Below are 22,858 nucleotides of genomic sequence, written 5' to 3'. Positions count from 1 at the left end.
AAACTCACCACTAGATGTTGCTAGCAAATGCGGGGAAGCATTGTTCGTTATTTCGATGAATGGAGCACGCCGCAAGCACATGCCCCTTGTTGCTACGTTATACAAATGTTTCAATGCGTAAAAGTCGCTTACATTGTTGCATTTCAATTCCTTATGTTAGCTGAACTTAAATTTAATTTATTTAATAAGACAAAGTAGTATTATCAAAAAACATTAATGTCTTCTGAAGCGGTGAGTAGATTTCGTTATGATGGTTATTTTATTTTTTATTATTTATTAGAGCTTATCATTTTTGTTTTTAACTTTTGCAGGAAGAAATCACCAAGAAAGAGCTTGAGAAACCTCCTAGCCCCAAGCCTGACACAGCTGAAGGCAGCTCTAAACCAAGTACACCTACTAAAGAAGGTATTTTTTTCTAAGAGTTATTTTTTTTTGTGTTATCAATTGAATACAATTTTTCTAAAGGTTTTTGTTTAGTTGGTATTTTTTTTACAAATGGTTGTATATTTTAAATTTTGACATAAGATGTTTGTGAGTTTATTTTTAAAAAGAAAATGTTTAGATAAAATCCCAATCACTCAAATAAATAAAACCTTACTTTAATGATCCTAAAACTTTGAATTTTAATAGTTTGTGTTTATATAAAGTTAAAATGAAACTTGAAATGCTTAAAACAGTTAGCAGTGGTGAAACGTTGGAAAACAAAACAGTTAAAGTTGAAAATAAAGGAATAAAAACGACTACAAAAAAGCATCGTCGATTAGGAAACAAAAACAAAGCTATCAATGAAAATGAGTCGGGAACGAACTCAAGCCAAAACAAAACCAAAGCAGCCTCTCACCATATAATGGTCTGTTTTAATATACAATGAAAACAGCTTGTAAAACATACCGTATACTTATGTTTATTCTATAAGATGAACGACTAAACGAACGACTTAATCAAACGACTGAAAATTTTTGAAACATTTAATAGACTTTATAGTAATAACAATTCAAATAGAAACTTCTTAGCTTAAAATTTTTAATACTTACAGCTTTTAATTTTACTTATTTTAAATAACAGTAAGAATATTTTAGTTTTAAGTGTCTCAAATCTTCCCTTGGTTGTGTGAAGTTCTTTGTGATTTTTTTGCCTTTATCGATCGTTTTAAATAAAAAAGTTATTTTTATTTAACAAAAAAATCTACAAATTTATTAGTAAACGTTATATTGCCTAAAGTACTTTCAAAATCTTCTTCAGTAGACAATTAGAACTGATTAATTCAAAATCTTCTTGCATATAAAAGTTCAAAAAAGGATATTATTACGTAACTATAAATCAAGTTTTAAGGTAAACTATGTTTTAAAAGTCTATCTTAAATTTTTATTTTAAATTATTATTTTTATTTTAAATTATAGTTATTTTAAATAAGTAAAGCTTTAGCCTAATATTTATACTTCGTTTGGAAAATTATTTGAACTGACCCAGTAGTGTAATTTTTAAAATTATAAAATTTCAAATAATATTTCGTTTGCTACTTTAAAAATAAATAAATGAAGTAGCTTAAACTTTCAACTTTAAAAAAGTACTCACAGCGAAAGTAATTGATTGTTTCGCCTTTTCAAGTGCTGTTTAAAGCACTTAAATAGGAAATTTGGTCAATACAGAGAAAAATAAATCGGAGACGTTAAAAAGCTTTAGTTTTCTGATTTTGATTATATGATCGAAATGTTTTTAGAAACATATACTGAATAGGTTGTTTTTATTTTGTGTCTCAAATATAAAGTATTATAATTTCCCATATTAAATAGAATGTTTTATTTAAAATTTAATTTATTGAACTTTAAAACTGTTCATAAAAAATGCTATTCATGTGTTTACTTAAGTAACTCTAAACTTCAAGTTTTAGTATACCCTTTACGAAGTAAAACATTTATTTTTAGTTGAAATACTCAAAAAAGTGGACAAACCGAGGTAGTATTTTGACTAGTATCAAGGTACGCATGTTACAGCAACAAACAGCAACCGAGTTGTTTGTAATTGTTGTCTGTGCTAAATAGTTGTATGTGATGTAGTATAATTTTTTTAAGTTAATACTTTTTCACTTAAATCTTGAAGTAAAACTTTAGATTAAGCGAGTATTAAGTATTAAGTCGTGTACTTTACTTAAAAACTAAAATTTGTTACAATAGTTTTGGTAAATTCTAAAAATCAGATAAATAACTTTTAAACCAGAATTATTAAATATACTTTTCTTTTTTAGTCTTATAATAAATAAATATTGAAAAGTAATATAATGTTAATAAAAATTTATTTAAATAGAAACAAGAAACTTAAGTTTTTATTTTAGATGAAATACATGACTTATAATTGTATCGTCAGTACACAATTCTTACTTGATTTCAATTACAAACACACTTACAGTGTTATGAAGTTAAACAATAATAATTTATAGTATTTTGATATGAAAATTAAAAAAAACTTTGAAATTTGTAAAGAAAAAATATTTCAAGGTAAACGTTTTAATAAGTTGTTTAACTGTTTTTACAAAGATGATTTCATTTACGCTTTTTATAATAAAGTAATTTATTACATGTTTTGGTTTTAAGAAAAAAAAATAGAGAGATCTCAATTACTGAAGGAGAAACATTTACTACATTTAAGATCAACTAAATTTAACTAAACTCAACTACATTAAAGCACTGACCAGGTCTTTGACCGAAACTTAGTTTGTAAAATAATTTCTTGAAAGAATAAATTCAATAACTAATTTATTTCAAGTTTATTGTTTAAATACTATATTTTTTAAAGTTTACCTAAAAAATTAATAACTTAAACAAACTATTCAAGGCTATGGTGAAAAATATAAAAACAAAAATACGTTCAAATGATTTTGATGCGTGTTTGTTAACAAAGCTCGTAAACTTTTATTTGAATACTAATATATTTATCAAGTTAATGCAAGTTAAAAAAAGTAAAATGCGTAAAAAATTTATTTTATAATATTTATGTAATTTGTTTACTTACCATCATTAAATTGTCCAAAACTTAGTTTAAACAAACAACAGTTTATGAAATAATATTTAAGTTTATTTAACAGCATAGTATAAGAATTTTCAAATTTTTTATCTTATGAGTTTTTAATATGTTGTATTATTTTACAATTTTGTTTAGTAAAAAATGAAAGAATGTATGTTTACAATTTTATTTAATAAGTTTAGCAAAGTGAAGCTTATAAGTTTAATAAGATTACTATGAAAAACTGTTAAGTTTACCCTTTCAAATGAACATTTTAACATTTTTTCTTAAATAACTTAACAACAAGTTCTCAAAATCAAAGCGAAAGTACGAGATTGTAGTGGCATTAGCATAAGATTGTTTGTACAGTTTATCTTTTCAATATTTGTATAGAGGTGCTGTCTATTTGTAACTACTTGAATTTTGCAAAAAAAAAGTAGCTTGTACCTATGGCTACTAAAACTCAGTCGCTTTTTCGTGGTAAACTTTTAGTTTTAAATTCGCTGTGCTATAGTTAGCTGTGTTAAGCATGTCTTCTTTTTTAAACGAAATAGTTTTGCGTGAAAACTCTGCAAAAAACAGTTTAGAAAAAGCTAACAGTGAAAACAAAAATGTTAACTCTCAGGCTGGTGGAAAGAAAAACCCACTGTTAACTGGCGAAGTCATGAAAGAAATGGCAAGACAAGCTAAAATACTCAGAGAAAACAGAAGGAAGGGTTTAGATTCCCGACACAAATGGCTGTTTATGAAGGTGAGTACAGTTTTAAGAAAAAAAGTTTTGTTGAAATAGAATGTAAAAATTAAATATTGCTCAAGATCGCACAAATTTTAAAATTTGATGAATCTCAAGTAGAAGAACAACTCATTGGAGATGAAAAGTTTGAACTGATAGATGAGTTTTTTGAATCAGCAACTTTGAAAAAATTAGTTCTGTTTTTTCAGGTAAACTATAAACATATTTTTAGTGATAAAATACACTTATACACATGCTAAGAATATATAAGAATAAATAATCTAACTACTAACAGATGTTTAATAAACAAAAAACTTAAATATTTATTTTAACTTTTTTAGGTATAGTTTTTGTCCAGCTCTTATGTTTGATAGTTTTTATTTTTAGGAGATTGCAGTAAAAGAAGTAGGTTCAAGAACTGATCAAAACAGTGTGGTTATGAAAGAAAAACTTTTCATTACTAACGGTAGTAACGAAGGTGAGATAGAAAAAAATTAACACTTTATTTTAATCTACAAATGTTTTTAGGTCAATGATAACTGGAAATATAAAAATTATTTTCTAATTTTGGTGTTCATTAAACTAGTATAGTTTAAGATTTTAAAAATCAAAAAACGTACCAAAAAAATACTTTTGCATTTGAATATGTCTTTTCGAGTTATTTTTTAGTTTAAAACGTTTTATCCCTAATAACAATATTTTTAATATATTAGTAATTTTTATATGTTCGTATAAAACATGCCCATAATTTTAATGCCTTTTCATACATAATTATAAAACATAACTTATAAAACTTATATAACAACTTATAAAACAATGCATAATTTATAAGTAAAGATAATCACATTAAACGAATTTCTGCATATTGTTTATTATTTTTTTTAATGGAAACAAAACTGAAAGTAAAGCTTTGCTTGTTTACTATAATACGTTTCAAGTAAAATGAAATATTTGTTTTAGTTTTAAGTCACTCATAGATTAAAGCAACGTTTACTTATTTTCGCTTTTATACTATTTTTAATTGTTCAAAAAATATTGTGATAATTTTTTACAAATAAAACTATTTTTTTTGTTTCTGATTAAAAAAAAGTTTTAAACTTGAATAAAAATACTTTTACATGCAGTTGATAATTTTGTAAACCAAGTGTTTATGATACAAACTTCTGTAAAATGTTTTCATATTTAAGTTTTAGAAAAATTTAATAAACTTTTATGCACTACAGCACTGAAAGGAAGGTGCTTTTATTTTCTGAAAGCGAGCGGAAAAGCGATTTCAACAGCGAATGTTGTAAACGAAGTGAACTTCGGAGTGATTGAAGCGGGAGGCTTCGCAGGCCTGCTAGGAGGAGTCCAACAACTCCTAACAAAAGTAATGATTCCCGCTCTCAAGGCCCAAGAGAACTGGGGGAATTTAAGCGCTGTCAAAGATGAATACGGGAACGCTAACAAGCGTCCAGAAGTGAGTTAAAAAAAAAAATCACCAAGTTTTGATTTTTAAAGTCTGATCAAAACTCTTCATCAATTTTTTTTTCCATGAGTGTTTTTGATAGTGTTTCATAAACCTTACAGGTATTGGAGTTTATTGATTCAGTAGGAACTTTTGTTGCGTCTCTAAGTTCCGCTAACAACAACTTGAACAATCAATTCAAACTGGAAGAAGTTGATATTGGTTTTGACCTTTACACTTTGAAAGGTCCTCAAGACTTTATGCAGGTTAATGTTTTAATCTTAAAATCAAGTTGATAAAAGCTAAATTCTCGTTAATGTAAAAATTGATTAAATTGACTTTAATTGTCGATTGTGTTAAAACATAAGTTTATTGTTAAAATAATATCGTAAATACCCTTTTCACACCTTAGTAATTTTGCTATGTGAATCAAAGATCAAAAATATTATTATCAATTTAGAAAATATTTTAGTTTTCTCAATTAAAAAGCAATTGTTCATGAATAACATTTATTGAAAATAAAACGTAGTGTAACAAACTTTAAATGTACTGAAACAGATGTTTTTAGTTTGAACTAGACTTTCTTATCTAGATATTTAGGAATTCTATTACGTTAAGACGGATCCGAATAATTGTAAAAAAAATTACAGGTTGCCAGTACAAATACTGAGTTGGTTGAAAAAGTAGAAGGTATACTAAATACATGGTGCAAGCAGATAGACCAAGTTTGTGTTTTTAAATACTTTTTATAATTTACGCTAAAACAAATCTGTTGCAATAACTTTATTATTTTTTTATTGCTGACAAGTTTTTTAAATTTCTATAAGTTTAAGACAAAATAGTTGTTCCTTTAAAAAATCGTTTAAGTAGTCTTTTCTAATCAAAGTTTTTTTTGAAAATTTTTACAAAACTTTTTATAAAAAAAATAACTCCGCCTGCCTGTACAAATTTTAAACTAAGAAAGTTTAACTTTAGTGAAATTTATTTAACAACTAAAATAAGAAAAAAATAACAAACCAGCGGAAGCAACAAAATTTAAAATACTGAAATTTATTTTTGTTAGGTGCTAGCTGAAAGCGAACAAATGAGAAAAGAAGCCGATGATATTGGGCCGGCAGCAGAACTGGACCACTGGAAGCAGAGACTTGTGAAGTTTTCGTCTCTTCTCGACCAAATCAAGACCAACAAGGTGTGTTGTGAAGCTCTGTTTATCTTATTTGAGTTTACCACAAGAGTATAAACTTTAATCGATAGTAGTTTTTTACTTAAAACTCAAGACGCTTGCTTTAATTAAATTAAGTGTATCCAATATAAAGCAACGGAAGTGATATATAATTTGATATATCAACTTGCTTAAATAGTTTAAAAGATGACTTTATTTGAATTTAAATTCCTTTTTGTAGCCACAGAATATTTTAAGAATTCAGAAAAAGTTTATAAAATTTGTTCTCTATTGAAAGAGTAAAACAAATTTAATTTAGGTTAATTAGTAATATTTAGTTATTAGTTTACTTATTAGTTTATGGTAGTCTACTTAAACTTTTATAAGAGGTAAAAACTAACTGCAGATGCAATATTATTCGTAATATCGGAAGTTTATTTATAAGATCACTATGCGTTTTTTCAAAGCATAATAACATTAACTTATCATTTTCAGGTTCGGATAGTAACAGGAGTTTTGCACGCGGCAAAATCAAGGACACTTCGTGCGTGGAACAAGCTGGACAGCAGAATAACTGATGCCACTAACGAGTCCAAGGATAACGTCAAATATTTATACGCTTTGGACAAGTTCTTCGGACCTCTTTCAAAAAATACGCCTCACGGTAATGATTTTTGAAGTTTTCAATTCCGATTTATATAAATACAATAATTTTTTTGGACTTAGAATCTTGTTCATACTAATTTATTCAAAGTTTTGTCATTAAACTGTAACTTTTGCCAGTGTTTTATGAAAGTATTTAATAAAGTTTCCTCCCAAAAATAATTAAAAAATGTTTTTTTTTTCTAAAGCTTAATGTTTTATTAAACTAGAACAAAAATTACCATTAAACTACATAATATTGCAATAATTATATACATCAAATTTCCTTCTCAATTTCAGTTCTTGTATATAGGTAATTAGAATATATTTAACAAAAACTTGAGATAAGACTCATTCATAAAAACACTTTTATTGACAAAACGAGTAAAATATATTTCAGCTAACCCTTATCAATTACTTTTAGAATAAAATTTTGAGTAAGTAAACAGTTGTAGGTTTCATCAGAAAATACTCAATGATTAGAATTAAGCAAAACTAAGCCAAATGAATTAAAGATAGATTAGCAGTTTATAATTACATAGTTATGAATTCATTAGTAATTTTAGTAAGACAAGCGTACGTACAAAAATAAAAGTAAAAGTAAACAATAAAATAAGCGACAAACAACAGTTATAACAACTTATAAAAATTAGATTTATAAACGCACTGTTGCATAAATTAGGTCTGAACGTTTATATAAGTAAAGATTTTAAAACGCTTAGACGATAATCATTACGTGCTTTACTTAATATTGAAAAATGACTATCATTATAATTCTTTGCTGAATCATAATTGTTTAATAAGTGTTCAGCAATCGCCGATGACCTATTAGGTGGTTTATTCAAACCCGTGTCCATCCAACTTCTAAGGAATTTTGAAATATGTTGTCTCTTCTCATATAAAATCTATAGGACGTTCTGCCGTTATACACACTATCACAGTGGCATTTGAACTTAAAGATGAATTGAATTTTTATTTAATACCTGTAGTACTAAAAAGTTATTTGAAATGTGTTTACTTATTTACAGGAATGACCGAAATATTACCAGGGTTGATGAGCAGCATTAGTATGATTCACAGTATTTCGCAGTTTTACAACACTTCAGAACGCATGACATCGTTGTTTGTGAAGGTAAACATGAGTTGAAACTTAATTTTTTCAAAAAAAAAAGTTTGTAATTTTTTTTTATTGGTATTGTAAACCAATTATTGTTTAATGAGCTTCAAACTATTTGAAACAGATGTTGCATCTAAAAACAAAAAGTTTAACACTTTATTCATAATAAAATTTAGCTAACTATACTTTAAGCCAGTTACTGTGAAAGTTTTTGATAAGTTTGCATAAAAAAATTACTTAAAGTTAAGTTCTATCAACAGCAATAATTTATTTACATACCTTTTTGATACAATGTCGAATCTCAATGTTCTTTAATAATAACTAATAAAATTAATTGTTATTAGACTAATAAATCTCGGTTAAAACTATCAAAAAAAAAATTAAAGTCTTAAACACAACTAATAATTAGAAAAATATATAAAACAAAAAATATTTTCAAAATTTAAGGTTAGTTTGCTTAAAATTTTAATCTATTTTTTTAAATTCCTTACCAATAAAACTCAAGGCTTATTACTTTATTAAGTTTAATAAGAAATAAAATTAAAAAATAGATTAGTAAGAAACAAGTTTAATAAGAGAAAGTACTGGCTAAGTGAAAGGTTTTGGTTATTAACAAATATACTTTTAGTAAGTGAATATTATTTTACAAATAATATTCTAGGTAACGAATCAAATGATAACAACTTGCAAGAATTATATCATGGGAGGAAAGAAAAGAGTTTGGGATATTGAAAGATCCGTCATGCTTGAGAGAATATCAAACTGTATTCAATTGAACACCGAATATCAAGCTGCTTTCCAAAAGTAAATTATGTTGTTAGCAAAAAAAAAACATGCATTTCTTTGCATTTAAAATAGTGATTGTATATCAATTTTTTTTTATCAGCATTATTATTTAAAAAACAATAAAAATAAAAATATTTTATTATAATCCTACAGTAAGAGCACATATTAATTTTATAATAAGTACTAAAAAATAAATTAGGAATTTACTTGAGGAAAAACTTCAATAATATCAAAAGTTTTAGTAACCAAAATGATACATTTAGTTACGTAAGGAGTATTTTTAAATGCCAATCCATGCAAATCCAACATTTTAAGTATATATATTTAGTGTGATTATATCATAAAAACTTGTTAAAACACCATTTTTTTCACGGTAAAAGTTTCTACAAGCTTGTTAGTACAGTTTGAAATGTCGCATCAATTATAATCCCATCACTTCTTTCAACCCTCAGAACAAAAGCTAAGCTCAAAGAAAAGCCAAAGGAGCGGCAGTTTGAGTTCAGCGAGAACTACATCTTCGGCAAGTTCGACTTGTTCTGCAACCGGCTGCGGAAGCTGGCGGACATGATGAACACCATGAACCGGCTGAAGGGACTGCAGCACGTCAAAATGGACGGCATCGACAGCATCTACCTCAAGTATTCAGTTGTTGTTGTTTCGCATCTCTTCAAAGATAAACGGCGTGTTTTAGTAAGGCCGCTGTCGCGATGTAGTCTTTTGCGATTGTTGTTTGACATTAATACGTACAAAGCTGTTCGTAAAGGTTTTAAAGTATGAAGAGCTAGAGATTTTATAGTAGTTTTAGTGATTGTAGTGGCTTATTTAAATTAAGAACATAAATGAACAAGTTAAATTTTTGTATTGGTATAAGTAATTAAACTTATACTGTTTTAGTTCTTTTTTGTTAAGTTTAAGAACATTTAGGATCTATTGTTTTAATTAAAGACAAAAGCTGCATTCAAAAAAAAGGCTCTAAATTGCTAAATGTATCTGAAAATGTTACATATAATTTTTAATTCTTGATCGTTAACGGATTCCAAAAAATATCAAAGCAATTTTGTCAAATGAAAGCCATCTATTTGCAATTAAATTGCGCTTATGTTTTACAAAACAGAACAGCTTGTGATGAATTTGCAAAAAAAAGTTAAAACAAAAACTTCAACTCAAGTGTTCAACTCGCACATTCAGGTACGAAAATATTGTTGCTTTCGCCGAGAAGAAAAAGTACGACGCCCTGGACCACCGCAAGATGGAGTTCGAGGCGGACTACGAGGAGTTCAAGGGCCAGATAGTCGGGTTGCAGGCGTCCCTGCAGGTGTACATGGACTCCTGGTTCAACAGGAACCTGCCGACGCTCTACCTCCTGAACTTGCTGGAAAAATTTTCTGCCATAAGCGGCGCCGAGTTAGTTTGAATATAATTTTTATATTTTGTTTTAATAATTTACTCTTTTGGCAAAGTGCTTTATAAAGGTTTTTAAAGTTGTTACAGTACATCTGTTTTTGTTGCGTTTTTACAAACTTGAATACATACTGGGTAAACAATTTTTTTTTGACATGTTAGTTTTGTTTTAGGTTAGACATAGCTGAAAAGTATGAAATTCTTCTGAGCAAATACAGCAAAGACTTGGATTTAGTGAGAAAGTTGTACGCAAAAAACAAACAAGACCCACCCATATCAAGAAATATTCCACCTGTTTCTGGTAATTTCAAATAATTTACAAAACCTACTATTTAAATATTTATTTATAAACAAATATAAATTATTATTACTATATTTAAAACTAAATAGCTTATTTTATGTGTGCATACAAAAGAACGTTTTTAATAACTTTGTTTTTAGACCAGCCTGTTATTTAAAGGAATGATAATTAGAAACTAACACACGTATAAAAAACTAAACCTTAACAAAAGAAAAATTAATAATTGAACACAAAATAAACGCATACGTGCTAGTCCACTTTATAACAAAGTTAGTTTCTTCCTTATATTAAAATGCATCAATGAACTGTTTCTTTGTCATAATTAGTGCGTATACTTTTTTTTTAAATATTTTTCAATTTTACTAACTGCCTCTTTAAAATGTAGCTATACCATATTACTTTTTTTTTGTTGTTGTTGTTGATAAGTCTAATAAAAAAAAAAGTTATACAAGCTACTTTAACAGGTAGAATATCTTGGGTCAGGCAGCTTTATAGAAAAATATCCAAACCGATGGAGCACTTTCAGCGACAGAAGCATTTGCTGCAGTCTGCCGAAGGAAAGGCAATAGTCAAAAGCTACAACAAAACCGCAGGAGTTTTGCTTGAATACGAAGTTTTGTACCACAGGAGCTGGTTTGTATTTTTCAGAACTATCTGGTACTAATTTGAACAAACTTAGCCTTTTAAATTAAGCTACCAAGTTTTATAACTTTTGTTTAAATACATAAGTTAAAAAAGTTAGCCGCATAACGATATATATATAAACTTAAGCTGTAATTGTTTTTTATAATAAATTGAACATTTAAATACTTATTTACAACATTCATACTTACAATACAGAAAAAGAAAGGTTTTTGAATAGCTTACTTAGAAATAATCTGACAAAAGTTACACACAATATGTATGTGATATTAATAAAAAATACCACTTAGGTGTAGAGCAATTAATCGGGTGAAAAACGTGCTGCAAGCATCAATACTAATCAGACACCCGGAATCTGGAAAGCTTCTTGTTAATTTTGACCCTGCAATTTGGGAGTTGATTGCCGAAGCTAAGTACTTGAAAAAAATAGGCCTTGAAATACCGGACGCTGCTTTCAGACTTTGTTTAAAAGAAAAATCAATAAACAGCAACAGAGTTAGTGTAGGACTTATTTGTTAGATGTTTCGTAACAAAAAAGTTTAAGCAAAAACATTTATAGCAAAAGAATTTTTTTATGCAAAGTTTAAAAAAAATATTTGTACTAACATGTATGTTTTAAAAGTTGTTTATAAAAAAAAATACTACTACGATAAATACTTTTGTTTTACTAACGCTTTCGTTAAAACGTACGAAAATATAAACAACAAGTTAAAAATATTTAATCAAAAGCAAATCTTTAATACACAGGAAGCGTTGAAGTCGGTGTTGTCGGAATTTGAAAACACTGTTCAGTCGTTCAGTTCACTTTTGGTCGCTCCTTTGCTAAAACCGCTAGTGAGCCGCGTAGAAGAAAAGATATCGGTCGGGCTGACAATCATCAACTGGAACTCGATGAACATTAAAGAATACATTGCCCAAGTCACCGAAAGGCTGAACGAGCTTAAGCTGGTTTGGAAGCGAGTGAGTTATTGTCTTTATGACGTCATAACCCCAATTTGTGTTTATATAATTGTGCCTTTACCACACGCTGCGAGCTTTTTGTCAGCTAGGCTTTGTTGCCGCTGACGACCGCTTGTCTGGCCCGTCGAGAAAGTGAAACAATAGCGAGTGTTGTTTGTTTAAAATTTCCGTGTCATTGTAGTTTTGCGCTGAAAAGCTTTAGTTTGCTCGGGCTTATGCAATGTTTGAGAAGTAAAAGTAAGTTTATTTGAAAAAACGTATGTTTTTATAACGCAGAAAACCACGTTTACTAAGATTAAACAAAGTTGAGTTTAGTCTCTAAAGTTATAGCTAAATTTTGTATAATTAAGCATAATTAATTAATTACGAGTCACTGCGTTATCTTTTTATCAAACGCTCTCCATTTCTCGTCAAACATATAAAACTAACAATTTCTACTTTAAGGTGTATCAAATGAAAACTGACTTTTATGGAAAAAGAAAGTTTGTTTTGTCATGATGAATTTTGCTGCTTTGTTTGAGTTACAATAACTTTTTCGATTTTGTCTACTACTTATACTTGTTATTTCAATAAAACTTTTAACAATTAAAGTAACCTTTCAATCGGTCGAGTACGCCTTTTAAAGCCAAATACAATGTTTTTAAATTTTATCATTTCAAAACACTAATATATTCTTGAAATATTTTAAATACCCCTTTGATTTAAACATAACTAAAAAATCTCTACAAAACAGCATTATTAATGAATAAAATTATCAAAAAAAAATTATTTAAAGCTAGATGCTTTTAAAAATTTTCTGATATAGCAGCCTGTGGTTTGGCTAGCAGACTCTTTTTGTTGTTAAAAAGACTCGTTAAAATATTTGAAAACATAGAAAAAATGGATTGTAATTTTCCATAGTTTGTACCAACAACAGCTTGTATTTCAGCTAAACAACTTCCAAGACTGACCTTGCGTAAACGTTATGAATATTTTTGCTAACTTTTAACCTTTGACTAGAAGTATCAATATCCATTGGTTTATCACAGCATTAAATTGCCCCTAGAGATAAGCGATAAAACATACATTACAAAACTATATGATTTAAATATAAATAAACAATTAAATTTTTCCAACAGTTCTAATAGCTTAATTTAAACAATATCTATAGTGAATTTTAATCCTTTGTTTAAAAGAATTTTTATTTAATAAAAGTCTAAAAATTTTAATTTTTTTATTTGTTTGAACTACAGGCTTAGTTTTGGATGGGCTGTGTTCAAAATGCGCATTCAAAAAATTTTTTATTGTAACTATAATTTTAACTATATACCTTTTTATATCAAAATACTTTCGTATGTCAATTTAACAAATTTAATCACAATTAATTTGAAACAGTTATTTTGGTATTAAACCTTACAAACGTTTACTGTGCTTTTCAAGCTAACTTTTTATATTTTTTAAAACCTTTTATCAGTTTTGAATTTTTCAATAATACAGAATAACTATAAAATTTGTCTCAGGTTGAAGACATACTCGAGTGCAGGATAACCAAGGAGCTGACGAACACTGGCAGCACGCCGCTGTGTGACCTGCCAGGCAGCGAGCCCATTAGCTGCAGCCAGTTTCTTGCCATCACCGAAAAAACGGTGAACGGCGCGAAGAAAAGTTTGGCGACGACCAGCCAGGCGGTGGAGCGGTCTGTGTTCGACATTGTCAATGTTAGTGTGAAAGTTTACGCTAAAACTAGGTTTTGTTGAAAATTGAATTTATAAAAAAAAAAGTTTAAAATGTCTTTTATTTTTAAATGTTAGTTATCAACTTGAGAAAAGTGTAGCAGTTAAATTGAAAATTTTTCAACACAAAAGTTGTACAACAGATGTTAGAACAAAAGTATACGGAAAACGAAATGTCAGGTCTACAGGCTCAATCGAAGTCTGACAATCTACCAACCTGGTACTACACTCTAATGGGGCACGTCTGTCAGAGAAATACAGAATCTTTAGTTAGACGTTCTACCTTTCTTTAAAAATTGTTCTTAATTTAGAAGGTTTTTTTTTTTACATGGTAGTTTTTAAGCTTAAAGAAATTTAAGTTGTTAAAGTTGTGTAACGATAGATCTGTAAAATCATTTTAAAATAAGTTTTTTACAGCTGACTGATTTATTTTGTGGCTTCTACTTGTGCGTGTGCAAAAATTATTTTTCTGTTTGTTAAAATGCAGGTTAAATCAACAAGGCTGTCTTTGGATACAATAAAAAGAAGGTTACAGCAATCAGCAAACAAGTACATAACATCTGCGAGCCACGTGCAAAAGAAAAAGGAACCCCTGTTCAAGTCAAAGATTGTTCTTTCTATCCCAAACGTCGTTTTCAAACCAAGTCTAGATGAAATACAGGTTATTACAACTGTCAAACATTATATTAAAAACTTTTAAGTATAAATATTTTTTTACTTAGGACATTTTTAAATAGCTTATTAGTTAAAAGTTCATCAACACTACTTAGTAAAGTTATTAAATTAAGTATTCGTAAATATTTCTTGTTTTCAAATGACTTAAACCTAAAAGGCAGTAATGCTTCGTTGCGTACTAAATTGATCATTTCAATGAAAAAAATCCAAACTAAGTTCAAAAAACAAACATTGTTTATTCACTTTATCAATAAAAAAGATAACCTAACAAACACAAACCTTTGCAGAGTACCTTGAACAAGGCGATAGAGACGATACTGGGAGCGTGCAGCGACGTAGAGCTGTGGAACTACTACCAGCTCCATTACGATCTGCTGTTGAAGGAGGCGGAAGCCGCGAAGAAGACAGGCGAAGACGTGAAAACAAACATCAAGCCTCCCAAGCCGATGCACAAGCAAGTCAGGTCGGTCGAGATTGAGAAAAAAGTTGTAAGACTGACGGATTAAAATTAAGTTTTTATAAAAACGCGTATTTCTAAAATTAAAACGTCTTGCTATAAACATCAGGTTTTTGAACCTATGGCTTTTGACGAGTTGTTATTTTAGATACCTCATCAAATGTTTTAAACTAAAATGATCATTGTGCGTTTTTAAACAAAAGAAAAAAAATCCCAAAACGCTTGAATTTGAAGTTTACTTAAAATCCTTTAAAGCAAACGTTTTGTTACTTTTATTTGAATAATGTTAAAAGGCGAATAATAGTAAAATATTTACACTAGCGAACACAAAGATGTTACGAAAATGGTGGTTGCGTTGCATTCGGTAAATAGCTGGATGAAAAGCGATAGTGATCAGGTACAATTTGTATTTCTATGCTCAACTTTAAAACAAATCATGTTTAGAAAGGTTACAACTATAGTATGGAAAGTATAAGTTTTAAAGATATTAGTAAATGTTTTAGTTTTTCAAAATCATTTCATTTGCAAACTTTTCACAGCTCCTAGGTAACTTTGTCAATTTTAGTCAACTATGGAAAGAAGACCCTCAACAAAAAGTTTCAGAGTTTGTGGAAACTAAACCGCTTTACTCCGAATTTGAAGCAAAAATAAAGTAAACTTTTAAAACTGTTTTTTAAATCGTTGTTTTAGAACAGTTATTAGTATATATAAAAAACGCAACTCAATTTTTTTTAGGCATTAAGTTGAATAAAAATTAAATGCATAACGAAATACTAAGCAGTTTTATAATTTTAAAGGAATTTTAAACTGTAAATCTTTTAAAATTAATGCATCAAACAATTGGAGTTGGTTGCATATTTATACTAATTTTAGTTAAAATTTATCTAAAACAGTTATATATATCGCTTTAAAACTTACATTACATACAGATACTACCACCAGCTGGAGTCGGAGGTCGACGACGTGCCTTCGTCCTACCTCGTCGGATCGATCCTGTTCGAAACGGACGACCTCAAGCTCGCGCTGAAGGAGGAGTGCAAGTCGTGGAAGCGAGCGTTCGGCGCGGCGCTCAACGAGAAAGCGGGCAACGCGCAAGAGGAGATGCTCAACTTCATCGACAGCCTGTCAAAACGCATGAGGTTTCACGAATATGTATTTAAATTCTATTTGTTTAATAGATTTTAAAGATCAAAAAATGTCGGTAGCTAAATTGAATACTCATTTGGAAACCAACTTGCTATTAGATATTAGTTACTTGATATTTGCTAAAAAAGTATAGTCAATTACTGTGAAGGACCGTTATTGTTTATGCAGAATAGAAAAAAAAACCTGAATTAAAAAAGTACCTGTTACCTTGTTATTACTCGTCACAAAAGTTAACATTACTGAGCTTAACCGAAGCTGTCATGCTGGTTTCAAAGTAACAATTTTGAAAACAGCCGGAGCATCAACGATCTGGACGACGTTCGCGGAGCCATGTCAGGGCTGATGGAAGTCAGGGACCAGCAGATCCAAATAGACATGACCATCGGGCCGATAGAAGAGTCGTACGCGCTCCTGAACAAGCTCGAACTGAGTTTCAACGACGGCAATGCGGAAAAGGTCGACGGGCTGGCGTACCAGTGGAAGAACTTGCTTGCGTTGGTCGGTAGAGTGTGATTGCTGTTTAAAATTTAATTTTCTACCATTAGAACATTGAAACTAAAACTTAAGCATTTTAAACCATTTGAGCTATTTGTTATAAAAATATAATTTTTTAAATATGTTAAATTAATGATCTCCTTTAGAGTTCGTAGTATGTTTTAGAATAAGTTAACAATTCCTTATTTTATTCTATATTACTTTGTGATAGTAAATTAATGTATGTTTTTAAAATTTTTTTTTTTTGATGAAATACTGAATGTAGTCTTTATAAAAAAACTCTAGGTGACTGAGACTCAAACGAAGTTGATTGAAGTACAGCCAACGTTTAAAGAAGATTTGTTGGCAGGAGTGGAGAAGTTTCATGTTGATACTGAGACGTTCTATGAAGATTACGAAAACAAGTTTTTTTTTTTTTATTTTGATTAAAGCAGTTAAACTAAAAAATAATTCATTTTAAATTAAAAACTTTCTATGGCTTATGGGTAAAAAAATAAAATTTTAAAGCAGTAATCAGGAATTTTGAAGGTACCTAAACATTGAAAAACAACTTTAGTCGTAAAAAAGCTTTTTTACTTCAGCGGGCCAAACTTGCAAGGGATCCCACCGCAAGAAGCGAGCGACAGACTGCAGATATTCCAAGGAAGATTCGACGAGCTTTGGAGAAAGTTTCAAACTTACTCTGGAGGAGAAACGCTCTTCGGACTCACTGTCACTGGTGAACAATATTTTAGGACTTGTGTTTCAGATTATAATTACTACTTTTTATTAGTTTTAATCCATTGTTAGTTCAGTGTTAAAATTATTCACTGATGATTGTTGAAATTTGTATGTTTGTATAAGAAGTAAACAAATTATTTATTTTATTTTAAACTTTTGCAGAATATCCCGACCTTCAACGAATCAAGCGCGAACTTGTACTGCTCCAAAAGCTTTATGGTCTCTACAACAGCGTGATAGAAAGCGTTGATGGTTACTACGACATCTTGTGGTCAGAACTGGACATTGAACAGATCAACAATGAACTGCTTGACTTCCAAAACAAGTAACTTGATAAAACTATTTTTTTACTAAGAAATTGAGAGTCTTTCTAAACCTTTTTTGTGAATTAATTATTTATGAACAATTTTAACTTAAATTGTAGAGTGTGTGTTTCAGAAATTTCTGAATTTGACTACTTTAATTTTAACTTTTTTGTCTTATTCTTGTATAATAAAAATCACTCTGACTATACATATACAACTTTAAATAAGAATGTTTTAAAACCAGATGCCGAAAACTTCCAAAAGGACTGAAGGAATGGCAGGCTTTCTTAGACCTCAAAAAGAAAATAGACGATTTCAACGAATGCTGTCCATTGTTAGAGCTTATGGCTAACAAAGTATGGTTTATTTTATTAATTTGAAGCTATAATTATCTTATTTTAAGCTTCTACTTAAAAATTAAATAAATATTTAACAATGGTCGATGATATACTTGAACATTTTTATTATTGCTACTTTGTTTGAAGTGATCTTTTACAGCAGTTTTTACAAAATAAATTTTTGAATTTCAAAGTTTTATATAGTTTCAAATATAGATAGAATCGAATATAATGTTGCTGTAATTTTAAATATTTGCACTATTAAATTATTTGTGCTGCTACAAATTTAAAACTAACCTACGTGTTATAGTCGATGATGAAAAGGCATTGGGAGCGTATAGCAAACGTGACGAGTCACAACTTTGACGTGGAGAACGATAACTTCCAACTTCGAAACATCATGGAGGCTCCACTTCTGCAAAACAAAGAAGATATTGAGGTTATTTTAGTTTGTGTATTACTTTAAAAACTAAAGGCTTTTATCAGGAAACCAACTAATCTAACCGTAACTATTTTCTCAAAAAAATAATATTTAAAACTTTTCCATTCTACTAAATTATTAGTACTGTATTTATTGAAAATAAATTATTTGAAAAACAGAGGTATGAATTTATTTTTTGAACTTTTTAAATAAATAAGATATTTTTTTTATTTTGTAGGATATTTGTATAAGTGCAACGAAAGAGCGTGACATCGAAGCCAAATTGAAACAAGTAATTGCGGATTGGAGTGTTCAAATTTTCACTTTTTCGTAAGTTTTAGTTTCAATCAACCAATATCAATAACAAAATATTCAAATTCGTAATGTAAAATACATATATAAGGTAGCTGTAGCATTTTATACTTAAAAACTGGGGCATTTTTTAAATAAGTAAGATCTAAATGAGTGTTTAATTATACTAGAATTAAAATTATAAAGTTTTATTTTATGTGTTAACAGCACATTCAAAGCAAGAGGTGAGCTTTTACTGAAAGGAGCTGACATCCAGGAAATTATTGCGCTTATGGAAGACTCTCTGATGGTTCTTGCCTCTTTGATGAGTAATAGGTTGGTATAAAAAGATACTTTCAAATAGTTTGTTACACTTTTAACAAAGTTAAATAACAAAGTTAACAAGTTTTGGTATCAAAACAGATTTTGTACCTTAATTTTGAGTTGAATAATGTAATTGCTATTTTAAAGATACAACGTGCCATTTAAAACCCAAATACAAGGCTGGGTGCTCAAGCTGTCTGGAACGACCGAAATTATCGAGAACTGGATGACGGTTCAGAACTTGTGGGTTTACTTGGAAGCCGTTTTTGTCGGTGGCGACATTGCTAAGCAACTACCTCAAGTAAGAAAAATAATAATCAGTGTTCTGTCATTTAAACTGTCTACAAAAAGTTATCTACCATAGTTTTTAGTTCTAAAACTTACTTTTTACTCTAACTACTTTAAAATTTAAAAAACAAACTACCGTAGGAAGCGAAAAGGTTCAGTAACATCGACAAGTCATGGCAGAAGATAATGCAGAAGGCACACGAGACCACCAACGTGGTGCAGTGCTGCATGGGAGACGACACTCTCGCCCAACTGCTCCCGCACCTGCTAGAACAACTCGAAATGTGTCAGAAGTCTCTCACTGGCTACCTGGAAAAGAAGCGACTGCTTTTCCCAAGGTTTTAAATGATTAATTTGCTTAACTTTTTTGTTTGTAGCATTTTAAGTTATACTACCTGTGATGTAATGAGGTTTTATTTTTAGTTATTACAAAGTTATCATTTAATTTGTAGTTGAAAATTTTATAAAATTTTGAAAATAAGATTTGTTCTAAATAAACTAAAAATGCATTAAAGGTTTTTCTTTGTATCGGATCCTGCATTGCTCGAAATTCTCGGGCAAGCCAGTGACTCTCACACAATTCAGGTTTGTTTTATTTTTCTTCACATAAACATTTTTTCGAATTGCCTAAAACTATATTGTTTACAGGCACACTTGTTAAGCTTGTTCGACAACGTTTACAAAGTGGACTTTGACGAAAAAGTGTACGATAAAATTACGACCATCAGGTCCCAGGAAGACGAGGCCGTGCCTCTTACAAAATCTGTTTTAGCACAAGTGAGTTGCTTAGTTCTTGCTTTGAGTTTTTTGAATAAAAAAAAACAAATTTTAAAAACGCTCGCAAAAACTGAAGTTGTTCACAATTTAAACATTTTTAGTTCATATTAACATTAGCTTATTAGTTGCTTTAATTTTTTCATTAATCTATTAGCTTAAGTTAAGTTATGAAAAACAAAAGACTTGTTTTAAAGCTTGGAAACGTATGTACACGTTATACATTTCATTACGTTTTGTTATTTTTCTTTACCTAACAAAGTTTTGCAGGGAAATGTTGAGGTTTGGTTGAAAGAGCTGCTTGAAACTGTAAAGTCTACAGTTCATTCAGTAATCAGAAAAGCGTGGGTGGCCATATCTGACGATTCCAGCTTCCAACTTACCGAGTTTGAAAACTGTTTTCCCGCCCAAATTGGCCTCCTCGGTATACAAATGTTGTGGACCCGGGACGCTGAAGCCACACTGAAAATTGCCAAGTCTGAACGAAAAGTTTGTGAAAAATTATTTAAAGCTTGTTTTTAAATGACTAAACGTACAGCTTAAAAACTTTTACCAACTTTAAATCAAATAAGATTTTTTAAATAATTGCAACTGAATACAGTAAGACGATGGTAGTTTTTAAGATTAAAATTATATTTTTTTTATTGAAAAAAAATGAGTAGAAAAAGAAAACATTGTAATACATAACTTTTTTTACTTTAGGCAATGGCAATAATGAACCAAAGATTTTTGGACATGTTAAACGAACTGATTCAAGTGACTACAAAAGACTTGACAAAATATGAGAGGACAAAATTCGAGACACTTGTTACCATACATGTGCACCAACGTGACATTTTCGATGACTTGGTTAGTTTTTATTATTTTAAATGTAGGTTTAATTTTTTCATTTAACTTTTGTACGTAAAAAAAATGATTAAGTATTTGTAGTATAATAAAAAAACTTTTTTATTGTAACTTTAAACGTTTAGAAACTTTAATTTTTGATCGAAGGAGTATGTGTTTCTAATTTAAGTTATCAGTTAAAACTAAATTTTTAGTAAAGTTTAAAAAAAAAACAGCTAAGATTTTTTTAAGGGAAAAAATAGTATTTATTTATTAATTTCAGTTTTTTTCGCGTGGTTTTGACTACAAATTAACTTAATAAAAGCTACGAATTTATTTTAACGAAAGTATTACATAATTTTACGTATTTAAATACTAAAAGTATTAAAGTACTAAATTCTCTTTTAATTACGCTCTATTTGTTTCCAAGTTAGATATAGTGATATCTGTTAGCAAAGGTTTCTTAAATAGTTTAAACTACTTAGTGCCGCAAAAACATCAAATCACCTGGCGACTTCGAGTGGCTGAAGCAGTCGAGATTCTACTTTGTGGAGGACCAGGACCAGTGTTTGATCAGAATAACCGATGTCGAGTTTGAATACTGCAACGAGTACACGGGATGTACCGACCGCTTGGTTATCACTCCACTCACTGATAGGTAAACATTTTTACCTTCACACAGAGTATTTGCGACTTGATAACGCTGAAAGGCTTATGTATATGTAGAACATTTTGTTTCAACGTAAAAGAAAACAATTTGAATATTTTTTTATCGTGTCTGGATTAAATAAAGCTTGTTTTATATTTGCGAGTTATTATATGCTGAAAAACTTTATAAAAAATAAATTTTAACTTTTGTTTGATAAAAAAAACTTTTTTATAACAGATGTTACATCACGCTTTCACAAGCGCTGGGCATGAGTATGGGTGGAGCCCCTGCAGGACCCGCGGGTACAGGAAAAACCGAAACAACAAAAGACATGGGTAAATGCCTTGGAAAATACGTCGTCGTCTTCAATTGCTCTGATCAAATGGACTACAGGGGACTGGGAAGAATCTATAAAGGTTTTTATCAATATGACATAAGCGTATAAAAAAGTTGTGGACACCTTTGTAAAAGTCTCAAACAAGTTGATGGGAAAACAACAAATATTTATTTAACACTTATATTAATGTAAATAGCTTTGAACAAGCTCAACTTTTCTAAAAAAAACAAATAGTTAAATTACAGTTAGATTGATAATAGCTATTAAAACGAAAATACAAACTTTTTAAGGATTGGCTCAGTCTGGTTCATGGGGATGCTTTGATGAATTTAACAGAATTGAGCTTCCCGTTTTGTCTGTGGCCGCACAGCAAATAGCAATCGTTTTGCAATGCAAGAAAATGAAGAAGCCCCAGTTCGTCTTCACTGACGGTGATGTCGTTGATATGGACCCTGAATTCGGAATTTTTCTTACCATGGTTATTAGAATTAACTATAAAATTGATTTTTTCAGCGTTTTAAACCTGAGCATCACTAATTGAGATATTTAATGTCAAAACTTCATTTTTCTATTTCTTTGTTGATTAGAGTCTAGAATTCAACATATTTAAAACAATCGAAACAAATCGAAATAAACACAGAATCCAGGTTATGCCGGCCGACAAGAATTACCAGAAAACTTGAAAATTATTTTCCGCACGGTGGCCATGATGGTGCCGGACAGAAGCATCATAATTCGCGTGAAGCTCGCTGCTTGCGGTTTCATTGAAAACGTCACCCTTTCCAAAAAGTTCTACACCCTGTACAAGCTCTGTGAAGAGCAGCTTTCCAAGCAGGTCGGTTTACGGCAATTTAATTAAAACAAAAGTAATCAGCAGACTAAACTTTATTTTCTGAAATCTCTTTTTGCG

The 22,858-nt window shown here is 29.6% G+C and overlaps 1 protein-coding gene across 1 annotated transcript in view; it reads left to right on the top strand.

Annotated features, from left to right (window-relative positions):
* The first annotated feature begins 347 nt into the window (after window positions 1-347).
* LOC145840650 (dynein axonemal heavy chain 5-like) overlaps window positions 348-22,858 on the top strand; it is a 40,708-nt gene continuing 18,197 nt past the window's right edge. Inside the window, exons 1-43 of the mRNA XM_082947970.1 lie at window positions 348-405; window positions 678-850; window positions 3,626-3,751; window positions 3,817-3,942; window positions 4,121-4,211; window positions 4,957-5,192; window positions 5,303-5,446; window positions 5,831-5,905; window positions 6,244-6,369; window positions 6,838-7,006; window positions 8,013-8,116; window positions 8,763-8,905; window positions 9,340-9,525; window positions 10,076-10,291; window positions 10,462-10,589; window positions 11,054-11,222; window positions 11,522-11,726; window positions 11,979-12,191; window positions 13,691-13,888; window positions 14,047-14,172; window positions 14,391-14,564; window positions 14,866-15,041; window positions 15,357-15,432; window positions 15,575-15,687; window positions 15,965-16,174; window positions 16,475-16,679; window positions 16,962-17,080; window positions 17,258-17,394; window positions 17,559-17,721; window positions 17,946-18,057; window positions 18,350-18,478; window positions 18,699-18,790; window positions 18,980-19,087; window positions 19,223-19,376; window positions 19,505-19,701; window positions 19,879-19,948; window positions 20,012-20,140; window positions 20,408-20,626; window positions 20,840-20,986; window positions 21,448-21,620; window positions 21,849-22,027; window positions 22,239-22,426; window positions 22,589-22,783. Coding sequence (XP_082804096.1) covers window positions 848-850; window positions 3,626-3,751; window positions 3,817-3,942; window positions 4,121-4,211; window positions 4,957-5,192; window positions 5,303-5,446; window positions 5,831-5,905; window positions 6,244-6,369; window positions 6,838-7,006; window positions 8,013-8,116; window positions 8,763-8,905; window positions 9,340-9,525; window positions 10,076-10,291; window positions 10,462-10,589; window positions 11,054-11,222; window positions 11,522-11,726; window positions 11,979-12,191; window positions 13,691-13,888; window positions 14,047-14,172; window positions 14,391-14,564; window positions 14,866-15,041; window positions 15,357-15,432; window positions 15,575-15,687; window positions 15,965-16,174; window positions 16,475-16,679; window positions 16,962-17,080; window positions 17,258-17,394; window positions 17,559-17,721; window positions 17,946-18,057; window positions 18,350-18,478; window positions 18,699-18,790; window positions 18,980-19,087; window positions 19,223-19,376; window positions 19,505-19,701; window positions 19,879-19,948; window positions 20,012-20,140; window positions 20,408-20,626; window positions 20,840-20,986; window positions 21,448-21,620; window positions 21,849-22,027; window positions 22,239-22,426; window positions 22,589-22,783 — 6,249 coding nt within the window. The 5' untranslated portion in view covers window positions 348-405; window positions 678-847. The remainder of the gene's footprint in view (window positions 406-677; window positions 851-3,625; window positions 3,752-3,816; window positions 3,943-4,120; window positions 4,212-4,956; window positions 5,193-5,302; window positions 5,447-5,830; window positions 5,906-6,243; window positions 6,370-6,837; window positions 7,007-8,012; window positions 8,117-8,762; window positions 8,906-9,339; window positions 9,526-10,075; window positions 10,292-10,461; window positions 10,590-11,053; window positions 11,223-11,521; window positions 11,727-11,978; window positions 12,192-13,690; window positions 13,889-14,046; window positions 14,173-14,390; window positions 14,565-14,865; window positions 15,042-15,356; window positions 15,433-15,574; window positions 15,688-15,964; window positions 16,175-16,474; window positions 16,680-16,961; window positions 17,081-17,257; window positions 17,395-17,558; window positions 17,722-17,945; window positions 18,058-18,349; window positions 18,479-18,698; window positions 18,791-18,979; window positions 19,088-19,222; window positions 19,377-19,504; window positions 19,702-19,878; window positions 19,949-20,011; window positions 20,141-20,407; window positions 20,627-20,839; window positions 20,987-21,447; window positions 21,621-21,848; window positions 22,028-22,238; window positions 22,427-22,588; window positions 22,784-22,858) is intronic.

Source organism: Thalia democratica, chromosome 7, assembly GCF_965202585.1.
Source record: "Thalia democratica chromosome 7, ktThaDemo2.hap1.1, whole genome shotgun sequence".
In the NCBI taxonomy this organism is placed as follows: Eukaryota; Metazoa; Chordata; class Thaliacea; order Salpida; family Salpidae; genus Thalia; species Thalia democratica.
The sequence above is the reverse complement of the archived record's forward strand: the minus strand, read 5'-3'. Positions and strand labels throughout refer to the sequence as shown.